The sequence below is a fragment of the Lampetra fluviatilis genome, chromosome 8 (assembly GCF_964198595.1).
Source record: "Lampetra fluviatilis chromosome 8, kcLamFluv1.1, whole genome shotgun sequence".
Lineage (NCBI taxonomy): Eukaryota > Metazoa > Chordata > Hyperoartia > Petromyzontiformes > Petromyzontidae > Lampetra > Lampetra fluviatilis.
In genome coordinates this window covers 12,212,652-12,227,771 of record NC_136282.1, presented here as the reverse complement: position 1 = coordinate 12,227,771, position 15,120 = coordinate 12,212,652, and the positions used below count along the sequence as shown (strand labels likewise).

Genomic DNA, 15,120 nt, shown 5'->3' with positions numbered 1-15,120 from the left:
CGGATGCGAGCCCATGTCCTTGACACCAGGACCTACCGTGGAGCTGATCTGCCCTCTGACCATCGACTAGTCATCTGTAAGATGCGCCTGCCATTCTTCCACTCCGGTGGTGGGTGTACACCCAGGATCCCATTCCAACCAAAAGTGGCCTGGTCTAAGTTAGCTGATGAAAGTTGCAAGCGAGAATTTCATCATCGCTTGCAGCTGGGGTTGGCATCGTCCCCCACTCCACCTGATGTCGAGGGTAAATGGGCGAGGTTTAAGACTGTGACTCATGCAGCTGCAATGGCTGCTTTGGGTACGCGGTCCAGACCTCCCCGGGAACCCTGGCTGACGGAGGAGGTGTTCAGGTTAATTGAGAAAAAGCGACAGGCCCACTCTCATCGCCTACAGCATCCCACGTCAGAGAATGAGGAGGTTTACCGCAGCCTTCGCTCGGAGGTTCGGAGAGCCGTAAGGCGCTGTAAGGATGGGTGGTGGTCGCGGGTTGCTGAGGAGATGGAGTCTGCCTCAGTGGCCCGCGATCACAAATCACTATTTAACTCCATCAAAAAAGTAACCTGCAGCGCCACACCTATTACCATCATTAGAGGAAAAAACGGTGATCCAATCTCCGACCCCCAGGAACAGGTTTGCAGATTTGCTGAGCATTTCTGTGAGGTCCTGGGGGAGGGAAAATCTCTCAGCCAGGAAAACATCATGGCACAAAGTGGGGATAACCCTGCTGAGGCTGCGGTGCCTCAAATATTGGAAGAGGTCACCCCCTGTGAGTGGCTGGCTGAGGTACCGGCTGTTGAGGAAGTACTGAGGGCGATCCGGAGTCTGAGACCAGGGAAGGCACCGGGCAGAGATGATCTCCCAGGCGAAATGCTGAGGGAGGGTGGCGTTTGTGCACAGACTGCCCTATATGACATCATAACAACAGTCTGGACCACTGGACGGGTTCCGCAGGACTGGAAGGATGCCCTGGTGGTCCCCCTCTTTAAGAAGGGGGACCGCACAGACTGTAACAACTACAGGGGCATCTCACTCCTCAGTGTGCCGGGTAAGGTCCTGGCAAGGATTATTCAACATCGCCTTGCTAGGCATGCTGAGGAGAGGCTTGCGGAGCCCCAATGTGGTTTCAGGAAAGGGCGGTCCTGCACAGATGCCATATTTTCTGTCCGTCTGCTACAGCAGAGGTGTAGGGAATTCCAAAAAGACCTACATCTCTGCTTTATTGACCTGGTCAAGGCCTATGATACCATCAGTAGGACTGGGCTCTGGGTTGTTCTTCGTGCTTTCGGAGTCCCTGACCCTCTGCTCACGATCATTAAGGACCTTCATGATGGTGAGCGGGCCCGGGTAAAACTACGTGGCCGGGAGTCGGAGCCTTTCCCTGTACACCTTGGGGTGCGACAGGGATGTCCTCTGGCTCCCACATTATTTAACATCTATTTCGACTGCGTAGTTCGTGAAGCCTTCAATAGCTGTACCGGGGGAATTACCATTTGGTACAGATATAATGGGAGGCTGATCGACGCCCGGGTGCGATCAAGGGATGGCTCCCTATTGGTCAACCACGTTATGTATGCCGATGATTTGGTAATAGCTGCTCATTCAGAAGAGGAGTTGGAGACGCTGCTGCTGAGGCTGGAGTGTGCCACTAAGAGGTGGGGCCTTACCATCAGCCCCACCAAAACTAAGCACCTGCCTGGGTATTTTGTACCATCGGGCACTCCGCCCCCACAACTCCCAATCGGTGATGGGGCAGTTGTGGAGAGAGTAGAGAGTTTCCCATACCTGGGCAGTGTGCTCATGACCAGCTCCAGTTTATCAGCAGAGGTCTCACTCCGAATCAGTCGAGCGGCAATATCTTTTCATCGGTTGCGTAACGCTGTGTGGAAGCTACCTGGTCTGTCGCTCCGCACGAAGCTTCAGGTCTTCTCGGCCACGGTCATTCCCTCCCTTCTCTACGCTTGCGAAACGTGGACCCCCCTAGTGGAGCATCTTCGCCGGTTGGAAACATTTAGGCTGGCCTGCCTACGATCCATCCTGGGTTTGACCAGGCTGGATTGTGTGAGGAGCTCACAAGTCCTTGAAAGATCTGGGCAAAGTCCCATCAGTGAGCTCCTCCGGCAGGCAAGGCTGCGTTGGCTGGGTCATGTAGCCCGCATGCCCAGCCACCGCATGCCTAAACAGCTTTTGTTCGGCCGGATCGAGGGGGCTAAACGGGCGCGGCACGGGCTAGAGAAGAGATGGAGTGATGTGGTACAGGAGGACGTGGAGCTGAGTGGACTTGCCGATGACTGGTACCAGCGGTGTCAAGATCGGCCTCAGTGGAGGAGGCTCGTGAAGGACGCTACTGGGCAGTTGGAGGCAGTCGCCCTCCAACAACAACGGAGGGCGGAGGAGCGACGCTCACAACAACGAGCGGAGCGCCGGGTGGCTAAAGCACAGCAAGTTGGCACAGTAGGGGGCACAGGTGGTGCATCAGCCAGTCATCTCGGTCATCTCGGTCAGTCGACCCGTGGCACCTGGGTCTGCCCCGTGACCTCCTGCCAGCGGGCGTTCGACACTTCACGTGGCCTCAAGGTGCACATGGCCTGGCACAAGCGTCGTGGTGACGTCACCGCCACTTAGTGGCGAATGGCGGTTGTTGTTGTTGTTGTGTGTGCATGTGCCCGTGCGTATGGCTGCGTGTGTGTGTGCGTGTGGCTGCGTGTGTGTGTGCGTGTGGCTGTGTGTGTGTGTGCGTGTGGCTGTGTGTGTGTGGCTGTGTGTGTGTGTGCGTATGCCCGTGCGTGTGGCTGCGTGTGTGTGTGCGTGTGCCCGTGTGGCTGCGTGTGTGCGTGTGGCTGTGTGTGTGTGTGCGTGTGGCTGCGTGTGTGTGTGCGTGTGGCTGTGTGTGTGTGTGCGTGTGGCTGTGTGTGTGTGCGCGTGTGCGCGTGCGTGTGTGTGCGTGTGGCTGTGTGTGTGTGTGCCCGTGCGTGTGGCTGTGTGTGTGTGCGTGTGGCTGTGTGTGTGTGCGTGTGGCTGCGTGTGTGTGCGTGTGGCTGCGTGTGTGTGTGCGCGTGCGCGTGCGTGTGTGTGCGTGTGCCCGTGCGTGTGCCCGTGCGTGTGGCTGCGTGCGTGTGTGCGCCTGCTCTGCCTCCCCTTGCTCCTCATGCTTCCGCTCCCCTGCGCTTCTTCTGCTTCCGCTTCGCGCTCCACGCCGCTGCCGTGGCCGCCTCCTCTCGGTGGCACCGCTCCGACTCACGACGCAGAGGAGGGTGAGAGGGGTCGTGGGGGCGGGGGGGCGGGGGGGGGCGTGAAGTGGGGGGGTGGGGGCGGGGGTGATTCCCCGCTGTCAGGGTTCTATTCAAGAATCTTAACATTCGGAACTTCGTCCCCACCCACCGCCTCCACCTTGACAAGTTTCCACCAGTCACTAATCCGGGTGGTTGCTGTAGTCAGAGCCGGCCCAGCCACTAAGCGACCCTTGCAATTGCAAAGGGCCCCGTGGCCAGCAGAGGGCCCCCTAGAGTCACTGCTAGTGAGTGGGTGAAAAAAATCATACATCAAAGGGGCCTCCAACCAAATTTTGCTTAGGGCCCCCAAAGGTCTAGGGCCGGTTCTGGCTGTAGTGGTGGTGGTGGTAGTGGTAACGGGGATGGTGGTTGTGCTGGATGTTACTGGTGATTTGCGCCGATAGTTGCGCTGCTTTGTTTGACCGTACTTCACCACGCTGGTCGGTGTGGGTTCGGTGAAGGAGGTACTCGCTGCCGGGGTTCGCTGTGGACGGGAATCTAACTCGGCTGCCGAGTTGGTGGCGCAGAGCATGACGCGACGCCGCCGCCGCTCATGGCTCCATGACGAGTGCTCGATTGTAATGAGCCCCGTGCACCCTTTAACCTCGTCACGTGAACAAACCTCGACTCCCTCCCCCGTCCCCCGACCTCGGGGGTCGGCAAACTGCGACTCAGCAGCCGCATGCGGCTCTTTAAGGACTTCCTTCGTTGACATTATTTGTTGAGGGCCGCCGTCTCGTGTTCACGTTGCATTGCGGCTCTCGAAAAAAAGTTTTTTTTTTCCCCACCGAATTCGAAAAAAGATGGCTCTCGTCTTGCTCTTTTGGTTTTCGATCCGTGCCCTACTCGATCCCTTCGCCTCATTCTCTTCTACACCGCCGCCTCCTCCTCCTCTCCGCTCCATCCTCCTAAATCTCCTCCTCTCCTCCTCGCTCCATCCTCCTCACTCCATCCTCCTAAATCTCATCCTCCTCCTCGTTCCTCTCCGCTCCATCCTCCTAAATCTCCTCTTCTCCTCCTCGCTCCATCCTCCTAAATCTCCTCCTCTCCTCCTCACTCCATCCTCCTCCTCCTCCTCGCTCCATCCTCCTAAATCTCCTCCTCTCCTCCTCACTCCATCCTCCTCCTCGCTCCATCCTCCTAAATCTCCTCCTCCTCCTCCTCTCCTCCTCGCTCCATCCTCCTAAATCTCCTCCTCTCCTCCTCACTCCATCCTCCTCCTCCTCCTCGCTCCATCCTCCTAAATCTCCTCCTCTCCTCCTCCTCGCTCCATCCTCCTCCTCGCTCCATCCTCCTAAATCTCCTCCTCCTCCTCCTCTCCTCCTCGCTCCATCCTCCTAAATCTCCTCCTCCTCCTCTCCTCCTCGCTCCATCCTCCTAAATCTCCTCCTCTCCTCCTCACTCCATCCTCCTCCTCCTCCTCCTCGCTACATCCTCCTAAATCTCCTCCTCCTCCTCCTCTCCTCCTCCTCGCTCCATCCTCCTAAATCTCCTCCTCCTCCTCTCCTCCTCCTCGCTCCATCCTCCTCCTCGTTCCTCTCCGCTCCATCCTCCTAAATCTTCTTCTGCTCCTCCGGCTGCTGCTCCCCTGCAGAGAGCTGAAGGAGGTGCAGGAGACGGGTCCCGACGAGGACGTCTTCAACCTGCTCAAGAGCGCCAACCCCCACGACTACGAGAAGATCGCCTTCCAGCACGGCATCACCGACCTGCGCGGCATGCTCAAGAGGCTGCGGCGCATGAAGGCCGAGAAGACCAAGAGCGCAGGTGTGTGTATGTGTGAGGGTTAATGTGTGAGGGTGTGTGTGTGAGGATGTGTGTGTGTGCGTGTGTGTGTGTATGTGCGAGGGGTGTGTGTGTGTGTGCGTGGGTGTATGTGCGTGTGTGAGGGTGGGTGTATGTGCGTGTGTGCGGTGGGTGTATGTGTGTGTGTGAGGGTGTGTGTGTGCGAGGGTGTGTGTGTGTGCGTGGGTGTATGTGTGTGTGTGCGTGGGTGTATGTGCGTGTGTGCGTTGGGGTATGTGTGTGTGTGCGTGGGTGTATGTGTGTGTGTGAGGGTGTGTGTGTGCGAGGGTGTGTGTGTGTGCGAGGGTGTGTGTGTGTGCGTGGGTGTATGTGTGTGTGTGCGTGGGTGTATGTGTGTGTGTGTGCGTGGGTGTATGTGCGTGTGTGCGTGGGTGTATGTGCGTGTGTGCGTTGGGGTATGTGCGTGTGTGCGTGGGTGTGTGTGTGTGTGTGTGAGGGTGTGTGTGTGTGTGTGTGCGTGGGTGTATGTGCGTGGGTGTATGTGGGTGTATGTGGGTGGGTGTATGTGGGTGTATGTGGGTGTATGTGGGTGTATGTGCGTGTGTGCGTGGGTGTATGTGCGTGTGTGCGTTGGGGTATGTGCGTGTGGGTGTGTGTGCGTGGGTGTATGTGCGTAGGTGTATGTGCGTGTGTGCGTGGGTGTATGTGCGTGTGTGCGTGGGTGTATGTGTGTGTGTGCGAGTGGTGTGTGTGTGTGGGGTGTGTGTGTGTGTGCGAGCGGGTCTGTGCGTGTGTACGTGGGTGTATATGTGTGTGTGCGAGGGGTGTGTGTGTGCGTGGGTGTATATGTGTGTGTGCGAGAGGGGTGTATGTGTGTGCGATTTGTGCTCGCTAACAGCACTTGCCCCTACAGTCTGTCAAGGCTATACGGGGGATCTTTGTCTTGTGAGGGGATGTGTGCGCGTGTGTGAGGGTGTGTGTGTGGGGAGCGGTGGCGCAGCGGTTAACGCACTGCGCTACGAACCCCGGCGATCCGAGTTCGATTTCCGCTCACGGTCAACATCAGTGACCGTTATATGGAACGGTCCCGGGCCTCCCCTAAGTCGACTCGGCCTTAAACGAGTTCCTGGTGCGATGTGTGAACATCAGCGTCGGGGGTGGTGCTGGCCACCCACGCCCTTGCCGTGCCGGCCTTCATAATTGCGGCTCGCTAACAGCCACTTGCCCCAACAGACTGTTAGAGGCTATACGGGGGATCTTTGTCTCATTCTCTGAAGCTGATCATAGAAACGTCTCCGTTTGTCTCTTCCATTCGCCCCGTGCAACTCAATCATCAATGACACGACCGACTGACCGACCGACCGGCCGACTGACCGGCCGACTAAATCAACTGACCAACGGACACAGCCTTCCTCAAGAAGCTCGACCCGGCATACCAGGTGGACAAGAGCTCCAAGGCGCGCTTCGTGGTGGAGATGAATGACCCCAACGCTGAGGTCAAGTGGCTCAAGAATGGCCAGGAGATTCGGCAGAGTGGAAAGTGGGTCACCCCCCCCCCCCTATCTATTCCCCCTTCCGATGTCTCCGACGATGGGAGCCCCCTTTATCAGACCCCTGAACTCCCGCCACCTCCCCCCAGACGAGGTTGCCACCTGGCCTGTTTTTGTTCGTTCAGGATCGCCTCTCTTTGCGGTAGCTGCTTGTCCTGGGAAATCTGCCGGTCTTCTCGGGGGCATTCAAAGTGAATGTTTGTCAGCTGTGTAAAAATAATCAAGATAATGATACAGCATGATAATTGTTTTTTACCCTTTTATCTGGCAACAAAACTGACACCTTTTTACGAGGAGTCATGTTTGCATAGACCACAATACCTGCGGTCGTAATGCAAACAAAAAACATAACTCTGATAATGTATGCACTGTCCTTGAAGTTGATTGGTCCACACCCGAGACAGCTTTCCTTAGAGCCTAGTCTCACATGGTGTTGGACCAGATGACGCCAAAAGGCGCACGTGCGCCTTTTGGCGTCATCTGGTCCAACATGGGTAAAAAACAATTATCATATTTTTACTGGCAAATGAGGTTCCAATGGTGAATGATACAGCACTTAAGACTCGCACTGCATTCTGGTCCTGTAAGATATTCCTCTTTCCCACATGTCCCGTTGTGTTTTTTATAACTAAGAGGTGCCAACCCAAGGCTAGATCCCCATATCCACAGACTCTGACATACGAGGGGATGATACCAACGTGCTCGCTACAGTTAGCCGGGAATCGAACAAAGCTTCGCTGGGTTCATACCGCATTGCGCTAACCACTGCGCCACCGCTTGCTCGCTCGCGTTGCGCTACAAAAAAATCTGTCAACGCGATTCATCTTTCTCGAATGAACATTGAGGCATTGGTGCTAATCTCCCATTAACGGCCTTGAGCCAGCGGTGGAAAATTCCTCGTTCCTATGGCAGGGCGCGAGCCTAACCACAGGACAATCGCTGTTGACTTCCCTACAAAGTTGTATCGACCCCGGAGATATGATGGGCTGAGTAAACCTCAACCCCCCCTCCCCCACACCTTCAAACCAACATTTGATCTCCCAAACTCGCGATCTGCGTGCCGCTCAGCAGTTTGTCGAACGCACGGCGGCATTCAATTTTGCCCCCGTCTCCCCCGCTCTCCGGCTCTCTCGGCACGAGAGCTCAATGGACGCGTGCCCGCCGATGAGCGAGGTGTCCGTCGTTGGCTTCTGCGAACAAAGGACCATTTTGTTTGCTGCGATATAAACGCAAAAACAATAATAATAATGATGATGCAATATTGAGTAGGCATAAGGATTTATAATAGTTACTTTTCCAATTTACTGCTGGATCAAGGGGAGCCTCAGACGCAATAGAATAACGTTGTTTCGGTAGTGTACGATGCACGTTAAAGGGACGAGAATAACCGTGTAGCGCTATTGAGAATGCAAAGGTGCAGGGCTGCAATTGCCTGCTCACGCCACTGCTGACGGAAGGGTCCCCCCACGAAGGGAAGCTCTTGAGAGCCCCCTCTTATAGGGTATTTGGTCTCCTCTTCCACCGTCATGTGTACCACGCTACCATTACCCAGCGTGCAATGTACACTGAGTGCGCTAAAATACGTGACGGAGTAAGCGCTCTCTACTTGTCTTGCAAGCCCTTTGCCAATCCGCTCCTGGGTGAAGGCCACTCGCTGCACGCCGTGCCGGTCACACGGGTTGTTTGACCATACTTCACCGCGCTGGTCAGTGCGGGTTGGCGAAGGCGGCCCTCGGGACGCCATCGCTCGCCGCCCACGCGGTGTCTGGGATCCGAGCCGACCTCACCGCGCCACGCTGCTCCACGCTTGCTTTTGATGTTTCCATGCGCGAGCGCATGTTCCGGCGCCGTTCGTCAATAACGCTTGCTCCCTTTCAAGCAGCGGCAGCGGCATCAGCATCAACAGCAGCAGCAAAGGGGAGAGAAAGTCTGGGTTCTAACGCAGCGGCTATATCACGCCTGGCTCGGCCGCACTAACGCTTTGCCCTGTCGTGTCTCATCCGCCTGCGTTTGGATCGCCGCTCCCATCACCTCCCCCCGCATGTCCTTCTGTCGATCCGACAACCCCCGCCTGTGACAGCAAGTGAGTAACTGCATCCATTCTCTCGGTTTGGGCGCCACGGTGGCGAGATGTGAACTTCCTCGCCTGGTGGACAGGAGAGCGTGGGTTCGATCCCGACACCGGGGTTTGCGTGTCTGTCTGTCTGTCTCTCTCTCGCTCCCCGTGGTCGCGTGGATTTTTCTCCGGGTCCTCCGGTGATTCCCTCCGCATTTAGAATCAAGCGTTTAGAGTCATTGGCTGCTATAAATGTCCACATGATAAGCCACTTCGTCGAACTATTATTTGTGGTAGGAAAGGTCGCTTCTGAAAAAAGCGCTATACAGCTCAGTGGGCCTTACCTGGTAAAATATAAATAGTTTCCATGGTTTGTATAGAGTGGAGAAGGATCCGCACGCGTTTAACAAACGGGTGCAGAGGTTTCGCCGGTAGTTACAGTCAGCAAGCATCATCAGGCAACTGCCTGACATCTGGAGAGCGATGCTCACGGAGGTTGTGTCAAGTTTGATGTGGTGCACGTGACTGTACGGCTGATTTCGAATATGGATGATAATGATGATCATCATGGTTAGTAATGGATGATGATGATGATGATTATTTAGAAACATCGTCCTTCACGATATTCTTAAACAGATGGGGAAGTCAGACTGCTTTTATTCACAGCTGCTTCTAAACACACACATACTGTATACACAAACAAAGATCCCCCGTGTAGCCTTAACAGCCTGTTGGGGTAAGTACTGTTAGCGAGCACCTATGAAGGCCGACACGGCACGCAAGAAAGTAGCTGTCCAACAACACCACCCCCCGGCCGCGTTTGTCTCCCCAGTGGCGACTCTTTACATACCGCACAGGGTACTCATTTGAGGCTGAGTCGACCTAGGGGGAACCCAAGGAGTAGACTCCCACGCACGCGTTGCCCGCTACGCCCCGGCTCGTGTCTCGCCGAGCCACGCGACGTCACACCGCTGGCTCGGAGTGCTAGCGCGCTGCTGCTGCTGATGCTGCTGCCCGTTCTGCCGAGCCAGGTACATCATGGAGACCAAGGGCAACCAGCGCATCCTCGTCATCAAGAACTGCAACTTGGCCGACGACGCCGCCTACCAGGTGATGGTGGGCGACGAGAAGTGCAGCACGGAGCTCTTCGTCAAAGGTGCCCGCGGCCACAATCGTGGAGCCTCACTCGCTCGCTCGCCTCCTCTCGACCGCGCCACTCTCCCCTGGCTCTTACCCTCTCCCCACGCCCCTCCACTCCTTACCGTCCCTCCCCTGCTGCCCTTGCGCGACCCCCGCTGTGCCCTCTGTTACGGTCACTCGCACTGCTCTCGCCGTCTCAACCATTCTACTTTTGTTGCCGCTTTTTAAGCTCTGTTGTTGTGGAGAGATCGCGCGCCTTGGGCTAAGGCGCGAGATCTCTCTCTGTATAGATACAAGATCGTAATTTAACACACGATCTCCCCACGTGTTGTGACGATCACCCCCACGTCAGTTCAACACGTAGGCTTTCGCGACAAATATTATTCATCATAAACGTTTTTGGGTTAGATCGCGTTATTTATAAATGTGTCGTAACCCTCCACCATCCGACACGGCCAATCAGCAAAAAAGTGTCACGTTGACAAAAGACAAATAGTTCACTGCTTTAGCCCATCGGTGTGTTGAAGAGTGAATCCACAACATTTTAAAAATTTTAGTTCGACGTTTCGCTGGTAATTACATCCAGCATCATCGGGCAATTCGCCAGAACGGTAAAGCTCCCCTCTAGCTCCCGGTCTTAAATAGAGCAGCAGCAGGGTGACGTCATCCCCACGTGTCGTGACGATCTCTCCCCACGTGTTGTGACGATCTCGCCACGTGCTGTGACGTCATCCCCACGTGTTGTGACGTCATCCCCACGTATTGTGACGATCTCTCCCCACGTGTCGTGACATCATCCCCCACGTGTTGTGACGACCTCCCCACGTGTTGTGACGACCTCCCCACGTGTTGTTACGTCATACCCACGTGTTTGTGACGATCTCCCCCCTCGTGTTGTGACGTCATCCCCACGTGTCGTGACGATCTCCCCCCACGTGTCGTGACGTCATCTCCCCACGTGTCGTGACGATCTCCCCCACGTGTTGTGACGATCTCCCCCACGTGTTGTGACGTCATCCCCACGTGTCGTGACGATCTCCCCCCACGTGTCGTGACGTCATCTCCCCACGTGTCGTGACGATCTCCCCCACGTGTTGTGACGATCTCCCCCACGTGTTGTGACGTCATCCCCACGTGTTGTGACGTCATACCCACGTGTTTGTGACGATCTCCCCACGTGTTGTGACGTCATCCCCACGTGTTGTGACGATCTCCCCCACGTGCTGTGACGATCTCCCCACGTGTTGTGACGTCATCCCCACGTGTTGTGACGTCATACCCACGTGTTTGTGACGATCTCCCCACGTGTTGTGTCATCATCTCCACGTGTTGTGACGTCATACCCACGTGTTTGTGACTATCTCCCCACGTGTTGTGACGTCATCTCCCCACGTGTTGTGACGTCATACCCATGTATTTGTGACGATCTCCCCACGTGTTGTAACGTCATCCCCACGTGTTGTGACGTCATACCCACGTGTTTGTGACGATCTCCCCACGTGTTGTGACGTCATCCCCACGTGTTGTGACGATCTCCCCCACGTGTTGTGACGTCATCTCCCCACGTGTTGTGACGATCTCCCCACGTGTTGTGACGTCATCCCCACGTGTTGTGACGATCTCCCCCACGTGTCGTGACGTCATCTCCCCACGTGTTGTGACGTCATCTCCCCCCACGTGTTATGACGATCTCCCCACGTGTTGTGACGATCTCCCCACGTGTTGTGACGATCTCCCCACGTGTCGTGACGATCTCCCCACGTGTCGTGACGATCTCCCCACGTGTTGTGACGATCTCCCCACGTGTCGTGACGATCTCCCCACGTGTCGTGACGATCTCCCCACGTGTCGTGACGATCTCCCCCACGTGTTGTGACGTCATCTCCCCACGTGTTGTGACGTCATCTCCCCCCACGTGTTGTGACGATCTCCCCACGTGTCGTGACGATCTCCCCACGTGTCGTGATGATCTCCCCACGTGTCGTGACGATCTCCCCCACGTGTTGTGACGATCTCCCCCACGTGTTGTGACGTCATCTCCCCCTACGTGTTGTGATGATCTCCCCACGTGTTGTGACGATCTCCCCACGTGTTGTGACGATCTCCCCACGTGTTGTGACGATCTCCCCACGTGTTGTGACGATCTCCCCACGTGTCGTGACGATCTCCCCACGTGTCGTGACGATCTCCCCACGTGTCGTGACGATCTCCCCCACGTGTTGTGACGTCATCTCCCCACGTGTTGTGACGATCTCCCCACGTGTCGTGACGTCATCTCCCCACGTGTTGTGACGATCTCCCCCACGTGTTGTGACGATCTCCCCACGTGTCGTGACATCATCTCCCCACGTGTTGTGACGATCTCCCCCACGTGTTGTGACGTCATCTCCCCACGTGTTGTGACGATCTCCCCCACGTGTTGTGACGATCTCCCCCACGTGTTGTGACGTCATCTCCCCACGTGTTGTGACGATCTCCCCACGTGTTGTGACGATCTCCCCCACGTGTTGTGACGTCATCTCCCCACGTGTTGTGACGATCTCCCCCACGTGTTGTGACGATCTCCCCACGTGTCGTGTCGTCATCTCCCCACGTGTTGTGACGATCTCCCCCCACGTGTTGTGACGTCATCTCCCCACGTGTCGTGACGATCTCCCCCACGTGTTGTGACGATCTCCCCCACGTGTTGTGACGATCTCCCCCACGTGTTGTGACGATCTCCCCCACGTGTTGTGACGTCATCTCCCCACGTGTTGTGACGATCTCCTTCACGTGTCGTGACGATCTCCCCCACGTGTCGTGACGATCTCCCCCACGTGTTGTGACGATCTCCCCCACGTGTTGTGACGTCATCCCCACGTGTCGTGACCATCTCCCCCACGTGTTGTGACGATCTCCCCCACGTGTTGTGACGTCATCTCCCCACGTGTTGTGACGATCTCCCCCACGTGTTGTGACGATCTCCCCACGTGTTGTGACGATCTCCCCCCACGTGTTGTGACGTCATCTCCCCACGTGTCGTGACGATCTCCCCCACGTGTCGTGACGATCTCCCCCACGTGTTGTGACGATCTCCCCCACGTGTTGTGACGTCATCTCCCCACGTGTTGTGACGATCTCCTTCACGTGTCGTGACGATCTCCCCCACGTGTCGTGACGATCTCCCCCACGTGTTGTGACGATCTCCCCCACGTGTTGTGACGTCATCCCCACGTGTCGTGACCATCTCCCCCACGTGTTGTGACGATCTCCCCCACGTGTTGTGACGTCATCTCCCCACGTGTTGTGACGATCTCCCCCACGTGTTGTGACGATCTCCCCACGTGCTGTGACGATCTCCCCACGTGTCGTGTCGTCATCTCCCCACGTGTTGTGACGATCTCCCCCACGTGTTGTGACGATCTCCCCCCACGTGTTGTGACGTCATCTCCCCACGTGTTGTGACGATCTCCCCCACGTGTTGTGACGATCTCCCCATGTGTTGTGACGATCTCCCCCCACGTGTCGTGACGATCTCCGCCACGTGTTGTGACGATCTCCCCCACGTGTTGTGACAATCTCCCCCCACGTGTTGTGACGATCTCCCCCACGTGTCGTGACGATCTCCCCCACGTGCTGTGACGTCATCTCCCCACGTGTTGTGACGTCATCTCCCCACGTGTCGTGACGTCATCTCCCCCACGTGTCGTGTCGTCGGCAGAGCCGCCTGTGGTCATCACGCAAGGCCTCGACGACCACTCCGCGCTGGTCGGGGAGCGCGTGGAGATGATGTGCGAGGTGTCCGAGGAGGGAGCTGCCGTCAAATGGTAGTGACGCGCGTGCGCGCAGCGTCACCCGCGCTTCACTAGCTCTGGTTTTTAGGTTTTATTTTGCCACGGGTAAAAAAAAAAAAAACAGTTGAGAAATAAATTCTCACCATTGGAACCTCATTTGCAGTAGCAAAATGTGATCATTGTTTTTTTTTGTTGCCAGATAAAAGGGTAAAAAAACTATTATCAAATAAATTCTCATTTCCGATTGGGGGACCTGTTTACGTCATAGAATCCTGGTTCTTACAGCCCCATCACTCCCCGTTCCAACTGGCAAGGTCGTGCAGGGACACGGTGCTGTTACAGCCCGGCACAAAGGATACAAGGCAAATAGATCGTGTCACGTATAGCAAACACCAACAACAACAACAAAATAACCATTAATTGATGAAATGTTGCAAAGCAGAGCGATCGATTGATCGATCGCGTGTACACTCGAAAGGAAATCTGAGGCCCAAAAAGCGATGTAAAGTCGGAAAAGGATGGTCGTGTTTTGATCACAAGCATTCTCGCTCGGTTGCTGCAGAGATTAGGAGCCGTGCCCGGCCGCGCGGAAGGAGTTTAAACCCAGTTTGGTTCTCGCATAGCGGGAGACGTTGAGCAGGAACCGGGGTGGAGTTTCGAAGGATACGGAACTTTACCTGGGGGATTCAGCGATCGGGGTAGCGGGGATCACCTAGCCCCCTCTACAGAGGTCATCTCCATCGCCCCACTTGCGGTTGCTCGCTGAGTTACAATGGCCTCCGGTTGCTGAACGAAGACACGCTAAGGTCGTGCTCGTTACACGCGTAGCGCTCGCCACAAATGAACCACAGTACCTCGCTGCTGATCTCGTCAAGGAGCATAAACCATCATCACGCAAACTCCGGTCATCCTCGCAGCAGCAGCAACAGAGACTTTTAGCGAGCCACCGAGCGAAGACGGTGGTCACCGCATCGCGTGGCGCTTTTAGATGCGCTTCCGTGGCCGTCTGGAACGCTCTTCCGTCCGATATTATGAATCCGCTTGAGCTGTGCACTTTTAAATCAAATGGATTGGAAACTCATTTCGTTAAAACAGCTTTTTGCGTGTTAGTTTGCTGCCCTTCTCCCGCGCCTCCAATTAGCGCGGTTGGCTACGTACGGTGCGAAAGAAGTTCAACACATATACACACATACCAACTCCGGCTCGCATCCCTCAGCCGCAAAACGGTCGACGCTCTCCTCGGACCCGGCGCGCGAGACAGCGAGCGAGGTCACCGCGCCCCCGTGAACCCGGCCCCTTGCCAAGTGGCAACACTGCCCTCTCTCGGTTTTGGATGTTAATTTATCATTTAACGTTTGTCATTCATCATACAGCACAAACATGTGTGTGTGTGGGTTACTCCCTGAGAAAAATATATGTCAGCCCCAGCTCCACCCACAATTGCCCCAACACACACACACGGAAGATTTCCACCCGCCTCAGATGTTTACTCGACATTCACTTGTATGGAGCCAGCGATGAGATTATTCTAAGAATAATTATTGCTATACAATATTATTATTACGTGCAGAAGCGAGATCAACTTCGGT

General features: G+C 55.8%; 2 protein-coding genes across 2 annotated transcripts in view; one reads left to right on the top strand and one right to left on the bottom strand.

The window, feature by feature from the left end:
* The window catches only part of BET1L (Bet1 golgi vesicular membrane trafficking protein like), a 355,770-nt gene that overhangs the window by 229,510 nt on the left and 111,140 nt on the right, over positions 1–15,120 (bottom strand). The window lies entirely within an intron of this gene.
* LOC144933891 (myosin-binding protein C, cardiac-type-like) overlaps positions 1–15,120 on the top strand; it is a 91,651-nt gene that overhangs the window by 30,432 nt on the left and 46,099 nt on the right. Inside the window, exons 13-16 of the mRNA XM_078859175.1 lie at positions 4,864–5,033; positions 6,420–6,552; positions 9,650–9,774; positions 13,459–13,564. Of these exons, the coding sequence (XP_078715301.1) occupies positions 4,864–5,033; positions 6,420–6,552; positions 9,650–9,774; positions 13,459–13,564 (534 nt within the window). The remainder of the gene's footprint in view (positions 1–4,863; positions 5,034–6,419; positions 6,553–9,649; positions 9,775–13,458; positions 13,565–15,120) is intronic.